The sequence below is a fragment of the Typopeltis vanoorti genome, chromosome 14 (assembly GCF_054136105.1).
Source record: "Typopeltis vanoorti isolate ZY-2024b chromosome 14, IOZ_Tvanoo_1.0, whole genome shotgun sequence".
NCBI lineage: Eukaryota > Metazoa > Arthropoda > Arachnida > Uropygi > Thelyphonidae > Typopeltis > Typopeltis vanoorti.
The window spans coordinates 65,107,238-65,119,459 of NC_143562.1; the positions used below are offsets into that span (position 1 = coordinate 65,107,238).

At 34.4% G+C, this 12,222-nt stretch overlaps 1 protein-coding gene across 6 annotated transcripts in view; it reads right to left on the minus strand.

Moving 5' to 3' along the window:
* The window catches only part of LOC150099548 (uncharacterized), a 569,663-nt gene that overhangs the window by 144,538 nt on the left and 412,903 nt on the right, over positions 1-12,222 (minus strand). For all 6 annotated transcript variants that reach the window (XM_090403425.1, XM_090403424.1, XM_090403426.1 and 3 more), the window contains one exon: positions 5,609-5,702. In XM_090403425.1, the coding sequence (XP_090259551.1) occupies positions 5,609-5,702 (94 nt within the window). The remainder of the gene's footprint in view (positions 1-5,608; positions 5,703-12,222) is intronic.

The following is a 12,222-nucleotide window of genomic DNA, read 5'->3' on the forward strand; positions in this document are numbered from 1 at the left end:
TTTCCTCAGATGTTTCTGAGGATATGAAATCAAATTTGTTGCTGTCTTTTGCTTATCCTCAGAAAACAGATACCTTTATCATCATATACCTGTTTTAGCTGTATTCAATACTAAGTCATAATTCTGATTCTTTCCTATTAGTATTCTGATCATATTTTGTAATTCTATTTTGATTTAGCTATGAACACCAAATCATCTGCAAATCTAATATTGCTAATTCTATTGCCATTTATTTGTATTCCCATTTCAATTTCCTCATATTCTCTCATTATCATTTCACTATATACTGAAAAGTATAGGGAATATTATACACCCTTGTCGTGCTCCTCTTTTAATATCTATTGTTTCATTATTAATATTTATTATTATTGTACAGGATACCTCCACAGAGTCAAAATACTTGTTGTGGGAGACTATGCTAACCATTATTCACACATCACCTATCATACCTCTCCTTAAACTCACAACTACTTCTGGCATTCCATTCCACTCATTCACCACCCTCCAAACAAAAACTCTAGTCTGCACATCCTTATTAACCACTTTCACACAACTTCCAGGGGGTGATCCCCTTTTCACTATTTATTTATAATTTGTTCCTCCTGATTCCAATATAATTCTATTATTATAATAAGGTCTTTCGTATCAATTTCAATGTTTTTTAAACATTCCTATTAACTATTGGGTTACTGTGTCAAATGCTTTTTGAAAATCTATGAAGCATCACTGTGTGTTATTATTTATTTCTAATGATCTTACAATGACCACTTTTAATTCATAAATTGAATTTATTGTGCATCTCTTTTCTATCTCAACTCATCAGTGTGTTCTTCAACATCCAAGTGATGCCATCAGCTATTCTGCCCACTTTTGCAAAATGCTCTCTGAATTTCAACTCCCTGTCCACCATTATCATGCCTAAATCCCCAGCTTATCAATTTCCTGCAGTCTGGTTCCATCAATTTAGTATTATACAGTATTCTGTATAATACTAAATTGATGTTTTAGGATAATAATTTCATCCTAAAGTATTTGCTACATTAAACTGGCCATTATCCTTTGCCCACACTATTACTTTATTTAAATCATCATACTGGATCACTATAACAATTTTATTAAATAGTGCTCTACCCAGATTTGTGTGATCAGCAAATAATTGGATTAACTTAAATCATTTCCTAAGTCACTGCTATTTAATTTACATTAGTGATATAATATAAATTAGTGATGTAGCATACTGTTGTTGCATCTGCCTTGTCATGGATTACAGTCTTTTATGTCCTAATTCTTGTTGTCAGTCCATCAGCTATCCTCTTATTCATCTCCACTTATCCAATTCACGTAAGAGTTCCATGTGGTATCCTCTCTAAAGCCTTTACAAAGATGATCAGAAGTGTCATTGTGTAACCATTTCATTTATCCAACTCAAATGTCACTATAAAAACTGAGAAAATTACTCAGATAAAAGCAACTCCACAAAAGCCACGTTGCCTCTCATAGTGTATCATATTCCTATCTACATATTCCTGAACTCAGCCTTCGACCAACTTCTCTAATGCCTTAACCTCCAAACAGGTGAAGATATTTTTGTTTCTATCTATATAAATTTATTTGCTAAAGTGTGTCAAATTAATTTCTTAAAAGTATACACGGGGAATTTTCACGAGTTCCTAGGATTTCAGGTCTAGTGGCAAAATGAGGATGTAAAGGTAGAAGAAGAGCAACCACATAAACTGTGGCTTGTCTTCACAGAAAACAGTAAAAAACTTGTATCTTCTGTTTTGATTGCATTAATATGGTTTTTATTTTTATTTTTTTTAATTGAAAAGACTGTATATTGTATTCCTTGGGAAACACAACAGGGGGAAGACTGTTCCACAATACAGCGGTTGCAGGGATGAAGGAAGAGGAAAAGAAACTTTTAAAGGTGAACTGAAAGGATGTTGAGCAGCAGCTGCATGTATCCCAATAAGCTTAGCACTAAGTGTTAGAATTATTGATGCTATTTCATATGAATATTTCCCATGGAAATATTTGTAGAATATACACATTGTGGAAACCAAAACATCTGTGTGAAAGTGTACGTGTGTAGAGGCTTAAGTGCTGTGAGGACATCATGTTGAAGGCTTAATGGATTTTTTACAACACTCACAAAGAATTAAAATAGAATTTAATACTTCCTATATTTCGTCCTAGTCACTAGGACATCTATGGGGATTACAAAAACAATTAATGTAACATATACACAAATAACAAACAATACTAAGCCCAACCACGTGGGTGACTCTAAAGTCACCTACGTGGTTGGGCTTAGTATTGTAGAGTCAGCTTAGTAGAGTCAGTGGACTCTACTAGCTTAGTAGAGTCAGTGACTCTAAAGTCACTGACTTTAGAGTCACCCACGTGGTTGGGCTTAGTATTGTTTGTTATTTGTGTATATGTTAATTAATTGTTTTTGTAATCCCCGTAGATGTCCTAGTGACTAGGACGAAATATAGGAAGTATTAAATTCTATTTTAATTCTTTGTGAGTGTTGTAAAAAATCCATTAAGCCTCCAACATGATGTGTGAAAGTGTGCGTGTGTGGGGGGAGTTGGTAAGAGATGGGTCATTAATAAGTCTAATTGCTCTCCTCCTAATTGAACGCTGAGGGAACTTTTAGGGACCCCACCCCCATATGTGAGAGCATTATTCAATAGCTGGGTGGATTTATGATTTGTATAAGGTTAACAGCTGTTCAGAGGTGAACAACATTTTGAATGAAAGAGAAATCCTAGTTTTTTTTGAAGCTGAGCATGCAATGGTTGTGATGTGTTTATGCCAGGAGAGGCTTGATGTCACGGTAATTCCAAGAAGAGAAATCTCAAATTGTCTGGAAATTTGGGTATTGTCAAAAATAATACTAGGAAAAAAGGGTTTCTTTTCTATGAGAAATAAGAGAGAACTGGGTTTTATTAGCATTGAAATTGATGAGGTTATCTGAACCCCATTGGAGAATGGCTTGGAGAACTGAGGGCGGTGGTGGTGGTTGATGTTCTGTAGGTTGAGGTCAGTTGTGTAGAGTAAGGTTTATCAAATGAAAGGAAGGAGTGCAATATCAGCATTTTAATACCAACAAAATAAAACTGACAGTTATCCAGAAATGCTACAAAACGTGTGTGTGTGTTTATTTACTGGTTCTGACAAGCTGTTTTCATGTGTTTCATCTGGCCTTATTAATAATGTTCTTGCATTTTGCAAAATGCAAGAACACTTATTAAATCTATTAAATCTGTTTTGTATCTTTGTATGCAAGTTATGCCAGGACTCTCATAATCAAATTCTTGATATGTACCTCACGGAATACACAGGATATTATGATATTCCTATACGAAAAGTTTGAATCATTATTCCTCAAAATTAGTGTTATTTGTCAGCATCACTTGACCTTATATTTCTTCTGATGCACTTCTTACTGTATCAACTCACCCAGATCTTGTTCTTCATCTAGATTTTTTTTTCCCTACCTTCCTGGCAAAAAACACTTTTTTTGCAAACCTTTCTTCTCCTAACCTTTGGCCTAATTCAAACTGGACCAGCTTGTGGTCAAACAACAAACAAAAATCATACTTTAGATGTGCTTACATGTTCCTGAATGCCACCAATATCAAGTTCCATCCTAATATCTTAACTTTTAATGATTCTGCAATTGATGCCATCTGTTGACTCCCCTATTTTTTCTCAGAATAATCTCATATCTGTGATGTCTAGTCTTTGATCAACTATTTTATATCTGGCCTAACTCTTGAATGAATAAGTTAAAATTAGTTTTTGGAAGTTTTTTTTTTTTTCCCGCTTGGTTAGACCGTAAATTATATATTTAGTTTAATCCTTTATCCAAGTGTAAGCAAACAAAGTTTGCGCCTGAAGTATCTTCAGGACTAGGGCAACTCGTGGCAAAGGTGGACTGGCTTCACATCACTTGATTTAGTATCCCATAATGCAAAGCACATCCCCTTGCAGACATGTATAATGCTATGCATTATATGAAGGGTCACTATCCAGACCGGTTTCGACCTTTATTGAGGTCTCTTCAGTGGGAGCCAGACCAAGAGGTGGTACCAAGGTTGAAGCAATGCAAAAGTCATATTTCCATATACCAGTTGCCTTTTTATTTTCAAAAACAATGTGAAAATAAAAAGGTGTCACACCTTATTATTAAATTACTCTGGATTAGAGAAAATGTTGTGCTTTGCATTATGGGATATTAAGGGAAGCGAGGTGAAATCAGTCCACCTTTGCCACGAGTTGCACCAGGCCTGAAGATACTTCAGGTGCAAACTTTGTTTGCTTACACTTGGATAAAGGATTAAACTAAATATATAATTTAAAATTAGTTTGGATACTATCTTCTATACTGCTAGGTTAGTATCTGGCTAATTTTTCTCATATTCCATATAAATGTTTATTCAGTTGACTCCCTATCGCACCATCAAAATTTAGCAAAACAAAACTCTCTACAGGACACATGTCAGAAATGGCTTTTGATTCGATGTTCAAATCCTAAAATTGTCGAATTCGATTTTAGGATGATCTTTCTGAAAGAAACAAAAAGTAATAATAAAAACAATAAATGAATGAATCAATTTTAAAAAATGTCTAAAAGTGAATGATGTCACTTATACAAGAATGCTATCATGAAACACTCTTTAATGTTTGTGTCCAGTCATTTCCTTGCTTGTTATGATGTTTTTTTTTTCTGTTATTTCCTGTTTTACAAGACTGTCAAATGAAATTAAATAAAAAAACGAATACTGTTTTCATTTAAAATTATGATCTTGTTGCTTCTCATGAACATAACAGAAATTCACTATAAAAGGGTTTGAAAACTAATGAATTTCAATAATGTCAGGGAAAAAAAAAAGAGCAAAAGGGTGTATGATTTTTGTTTATTTGACAACAAGCTGGTCCAGTTTGAATTAGGCCAAAGCAACTAAGACTATGCAGCAAGTGTACTGTTAATTCCATATGTCCTGGCTGATGTACCTACTTTGCAAAATGAAAAACTGGAATTTTCTATAGAAAAAATCCTGCCACCTCCATATAAGACAGATTAAATTAGCCATATTAAGTAGATGCTGCCAACAAAAAACTGTAATTTCTTTAAAAAAATTTCAGCTCCAAACTGCAAATTTTAGGATGATCTTTCTCAAAGAAACAAATAGTGATAATAAATACAATAAATGAATTAATTAATTTATAAAATGTCTAAAAGTGAATGATAATTATATATACTGTATATGTAATTATCAATCGTTCTTAAACAGCCAGCAACAGAACAGTCAGGGCCAATCAACACCCAACTGACATTATTGTGGAACTAACTGCTTCAGATAAAAGGTGAATCTAATAGTGCAGCCCAATACACAGTTCTAGTCACCAAAGATCATGTGATTTTCCATATTTACAAAATTGTGTCTGATAATACATTCAACAGTTTGTGACATTATTAGTATAATGGATAAATTCAGCACACAAAATTAACAAACATAAGACTTAAACAATCAGGAAGATCACACTGGATTATACATTAAATAAAGAAATCAGTATGCTGGCATAAATATCTTACCTCTAAAAATGGATTATGTCCAATGAATGTTTGTCTGTTATCTTGAATACCTAAATGTCCTTCAGGTGCAATTTGTCCATCATCATCATCATCTCTAAATTTAAAAAAATAATAAACAAATAAAATAATATTATATGATTCTCAGTTAATTTATATGAGTTCCAAAATAGTGGCACCCAAATGCCTCATGTGATACTGACCAGGAAAGCTATGAGAAAAAGGGAGGGAAAGAAAACTTTTATATTTATATTTACTCATTCATTTCGTTTTCTTGCTATACATATATATACATATATATATATATACAGGGTGTTCGGGATAAATTTGACAGTTTCGTAAGGAAAAAGAAAATCTTCTTTGTATCTATTAAATTTAATGAATTGACAAAAAAACATTACAGGCAGAGTTAATTACAATACTATCAACAAGATTTACTCAAAATAACCACCATTAGCATCGATCACAGCTTCAATTCTGCTTCGGAACCTCGAACAAGCTGATGCTACAGTCTCCCTGGGAAGGGCCGCAAAAACTGTTTTAATTTTATCCATTAACTGGGCTTTTGTATTACTGGAAGTGCGATTGGTGTCTTTTTCAACTGCGCCCCATACAAAATAATCCATGGGGTTAAGGTCTGGGGAGTTTGGAGGCCAAACATTTGGACTGGTGAAGTCGTAGAAATTTTCAGACAACCATTTTTGACTTTTCCCAGAGGTGTGGCAAGGGGCCGAATCCTGCTGCCATACATACGGCCTACCATTGGCTACCCTTGTTATCCAGGGCTTGACTACAGTTAGCAACTCCACGAACAAAGCCCGAATTCCAATGCCAGGGTTCTTCAACACCTGTTCCTGCAGATTTGCGAGGAATTCTGCTGTACGAACGCAATCAGATCGTCTGCTAGGGATCTTTCTTCTTGCTACATCGTCGTAGTCACCATTGCAAGTCTCTAGTTCATGCCTGATTGTTTTTACTGTATTCAGGGAGCATTGGGCAGCAGTCGTAATATCCTTATTTTGATGGCGGGCACGAATCATCATGATACAAGTTATTCTCTTCCATGATTCAGGTGGGTTCCAGCTATCCATCCTTTCTGACATCTTGTATATGAATGAAGAAGGGTCCAAACTTTTAAATGAAGAGAAGTGTGTGTTAATACATGTAACTTACGGAAAAATATAATTAATTATAAATATGTCAAATTTATCCCGAACACCCTGTATATTTAACTTGATAAAATATACATTTGAAAGAAAGGCAACAACAACAACAAAAAAAAAGACTATGTTACAGAGAACAAAAGCTTTTCTTTTTGGACATACAACTGAAAGGAGACAAATGATACATGAATGACAAATGGAATTAATCTTTTTAGTAAAGAGTCAACATTACAGTTCAAAATCACTTACCTATCTTTTCCATATTTACATTGTGTCTCTGATAATATATTCACCAGTTTGTGCCATTCTTAACTGCTGCCATTATTATAATAATGTGCTGCCATTATTAGTATAATAAATAAATTCACATAAATGGATAAATGCACAGTGCTGAAACTGTGATGATTTATGACACAGTAATGAATATACTTATGTTTGCTATATACTGTGCATGTGATGGTCCAGTTGATATATTTCTATCAGAGCTAAATAATGTCCCAAAGGCTTTAAAATACAATAAAATACATAAGATAGTAAAGCGCTCCACCAGAAATGACAAGAGAAACTACTATCAACTGTTTGCTGAAGATACTCAGAGAGTGAATGATACTGGAAATCTTGGAGAAGTTTATACAATTATAGGACAACTTGGAGGAACCTATCAGATGAATGAATGTGAGGTTAAAGATAAAAATGGTCAGCTATTAACTCAAGAGCAAGAAGTCCAACAAAGATGGAAAGAGTACTTTGAAGAATTATTAAATGTTAAACACGACTATAAATCCAAATATCGAATCCCCTTTTGAAGAGATACCAAATCAATTTGAATTTCATGTAAACATGTGATCTCTCCCATGTTTACATGAAAGAAATCATGGGTCTTTACACCTTATAGGTGTAAAGAGTAATAAGTCAAGTCAACAGAAATTAAATCAGAAATTACAGACCAATATCTATACTATCCACAGTGTCAAAAGTTATTGAAATCCTAATGAAAAAATGATTAAATAGCTATCTAAATACCATATCCTTTTATATCTAATCAATACAGGTTTAGATCCGGATTCAATACTAAAAAAGAGCTGTTGAAGTTCCATAAAACAGTTTATAGTGGAATAAATAAAGGAATGTACACAGCATCTATTTTTCTTGATATATCTCAGGCGTTCAACTATGTTCATCATGCGCTACTACTACTGAAAATGTCTAGATACAGCATTAAAGGGTTACTAAATGCTGGTTCAAATCCTATCTGAATAACAGAAAACAATATACCAGCTAAGCACATTTAATAGCGCAACAAAAATAATAAAATACGGAGTCCCACAAAGGTTCAGTGCTAGGATCTATCCTCTTTTTAATATATGTTAATGATCTGTGTAAATACAAACTTTTTGCAAAATAATAACATTTGCTGATGATAAGGCATTAGTATACACTGAAACAACCCTTGAGGATCTAGAAAATCGGATTAACCATGATATGTCGAAACTAAATAAGTAGTTTAGCAATAATGGTCTTAAAATTATACATCTTAAAAAAATAAGCTAACTATTAGCGTATTTTTAAGCGTGGTTAGCATGTCCGCTCTTCAGCCAAAGGCTGCGGGTTTGAATCTCGCCATGGGCATGGATGTTTGTGATTGTCTGTGAAAATACTGGTGGTGGGCAATAGATGGTATTGGTGTAGATGATGATGGTAGTTGCAGTTCGCTGCAGTTGGTGGACTGACTGGTGGAGAGGGAGAGTTGTAGAGTGGGTGCCCTCCCTCAATGAGTCTTTAGACTCCTTGGAGGTGTCCAAAGATTATAAATACATAATAATAATAATAAAATGAATACCAATAAAATGAGATATGTGCACTTCACATAAACAGGTAAGCTGGATCACAATATAACCATATAACCATAAAATGGTATGAAATGAAAGTGATATCCAAAATTATAACTGTAGTTTAGTCAAAAAAAAAAAAAAAGCAACAAAATAAGTCAAGTATTTTGGTCTCCATATCAAAAGCAATCTGAAATGGAACTCCAACATCACATTTTTAAAGTTGAGATTCATAATTAACAGAATATATTATGTTAAAAATTTTGTAAATACAGCATTCTTAAGATGCTTATACTATTTTTGGGTAAATTCCTCACTGCAATATGGTATCACCTGTTGGAATGGTGATTACTATGACAATCTGCTTCCTTTGATATGAATACAAAATGGAATAATTAGAGCTATAGCCATTACTGACTTCGCATATTCAACCAACAATCTATTTGCCTTTCATAATATTTTGCCATTACAGAAACTATCTTTATTGTTGTATATTATATGAAAGAAAGAATGATAAGTTTTTCAGTACATAATGTAGACTATGGCTTATGCTGTGGCCAAAACTTGCTGGTAGTACCCAAGATAAAGAAAGAAATTTTGCATAAATCCTTTGAATAGCTAGCAACAAGTAGCTAAAATAAACTCCCAACTGAAATAAAATTAATAACCTTAGAATACCCTTTCAGAAAAAGATTGAGAGACTATCTCATGGGACTAAATAATGTTGAACTTTATTTTAAATGTATATTATAAGAGATCACTATAACTTACATATCATGTCCAATTATGACTAATATATTACAACTAGTATATACCATGTTATGTGAGTCCCTAATAGAAGCAATCACTGGATTTTGCAGCGACTGTACGCTCAAATTTAATTTTCTAGTAATCAGTACGGCTATGGCCCTTGGTTACACATAAAAAATAAATAAAATATCGTAAAAACTCACTAACTATTTCAAACATTTGTATTTGTTTATAACAAATAATCAGTCCAAAATAAATGTAAAAACCAACAGAAAATATAACATAATGATAGTATACTTGCATTGTATATTTATAAATATTATGTATATATGATAAGAATAATAAACTTTGCCACTGTCATAAAAAGTGTATAGTCATTGGCAATCCAGAAAAGGGTACTAGTTGGATTCCACTCCTCAATGAATTTGGCTACAGTTTTTGTTTCTTTGTGATAGCAGAGCAAGAATGTTTTGTAGTTTCCTATGTAAGTTCCATATGAGGCTTTGTTCCGACTGATTGATGGGTGCTCATTATCTCGTGTGTTTAAGGTGGAAACTGTAGATGATGGGCCTTGGAAAAGGTGAAGAGGAAGTTGCATATTCTGCATCTCTTCTCATCTGTATGGAGTAGATACCAGTAGTCTTCTTGGCTGTGTGCATGCATGTAGTTACAGGTACTAGAGGAAATATTTAGAGCATAGTCTTGTTTGCAGAACAGGTCAGATATCTATGTTCCAAGGTACCTGGGATGTTGCAGAAGAGACATAGATACAATTCTCTAAGTTAGAATTTGTGGAGCTTCATAGGAGTTTGCAAGAAGTGCAGGAGTTGTGTCATAGCCTCTGCTGTATGTCTCTATCTGATCTGGCTGATACACTTTGATTTGTATGGGAGATCCCACTGAAAACTGAGTGGCATGTGCAGGCTTGCAGATGAGAGGGATGGGGATGATAATGTGAAGAGTGAAGTTAGAGACATTGACATGAGGAAGTGGCACATTTTCTTAGAGTTGGAAGGGAGAAGTGGTAGTGAGGCTTCAGATGACACAAGATGGAAAGTGGACTCTCCAGAGTTTCCAGAAGTAGTTCAGATTCCTTGAGGTCTGGCGATATCTGGAAAGTCTTTTATGATGGCAGCTTCACCTGCTGATATTGCATTTCTGTTTTCTGTGATAGGCATGTGAACATCTACTTTCAGTTTTGGGTCAGGAGGTCCCCTATGATTCTCATTCTTACCCAGTTCCATTCACGGAAAAGAAAGTGCTGGCCAGTTGTGGGACTCATATTTCTGTTTGAAAACAGTGGCTCTGTGAGTACAGTTGACTCTGATGATCCTGTCAGCATGTATTGAGTGCATTTTTCCAATGTAGTAGGGCATCTCTGTAAAATGGAGGTGGTTTAGGAGGCAATGTTGCAGTAGTGGCCATTCAGATGATTGTGGACAGTATAAGTCTTCTGGTAGATGATTTCAAGAGCACAGATTTCAAGAGCACAATATAAAAGAGCACAGATTGTGCTCTTTTATAAACTAATAAATATATAAACTACACAGAAAGCTATCAACCGTTATCTGCTCTCCCAAACACCAGCTACAGCCACTGGATTTACCTGGAGTGTACCAGGTACCATGCAGTTGAAACTATTCATACTTTGGCCACACAGGCAGGAAAGCCAAAATCTGTATATCAGAGCACCAAGACTACACCTGTTTCCACCACTATGGCAGCTCAGGATTAGCAGACCATGCCCTGGATACTTGGCACAGGATCCATTAGAAAAAGCCACTTTACTCCACTGAAGCAAATTTAAATTTGAAAGGCTATTCCTCAAATCTACTGCAGCTTTTACCAACTACCCCAACCTAAACAAATATGGTTGTATGAAACTGCCTCTCATATGGAAAACCCTCAGCAGCAGCAGACATTCAGCCCAATAGCCAAGAACACCTAACCAAAGTCAACATGTGGCATAATTATAGGACTTTAAGCTATCCGGTATCTCTCCTGTTCCATTTTTGTTACTGAAGTGTGCATGTGATAGATACCAGTGTATTAATCCCTGAAGACGCCAATTTAAATCTGGAAAAATACAAGAAGTAACAATTAAAATAATTTAGTTATTATCTACTATAGTTGTTAATTTCCTGAACCAACACAATGTAATGGTACAATAAGAAAAAAATGACATGCCAAATGAGGCATCACCTAGTTAAACAAGGCCCCAGCTGTCTCTGTCAGGGAATCAGGCAGAATAGTGAAGTCAGTTATTGGAATAAAGAAGTACCATACTGACAAAAACAAGTATCTTCTAAATAACAAATATAAGATTGTGTATTCTGGTAATAGTAATTAGAGAAAGGAATGAGTAGCTATTATATTCATCACAAAACCTAGCTCTAAGGTTTATGTGAAAAGCAAATCAGTAATTTACTGTTTTTATCAATGATGTCAGAGCCCTTCTTCTTAATTCATTTTTATCATATCGAGGTAAAATACTGACGATTTTCACTTTCTCACTCTTCACTTTCACCGCTTCCAACAACCCTTTCATGTCTTCTCTCATACTGAACTTACTGCTAGTTAAGTCATTAGTACCTACTACAATTATGATTTCATTTACTTTTCTTTTCCGTTTTTGAATTGCTTTCTTTTCTGTTTTTGAATTGCTTCCTTTATATTCTTTATAATATAGTGTTAAGTACTCGGACAGGTAGATTGGGATATTGTTGTAAGTTCCATTCAGATCCTTGGCTACTGGTTTTTTTAATCCTGTTAGGGATTTGTTATGACACTGATACTGATAATATCAATGAAGATACAGAAAATAACCCGACATCATTTGACACGAGAAAATCTCTATGTAAAGACAAATTATTAC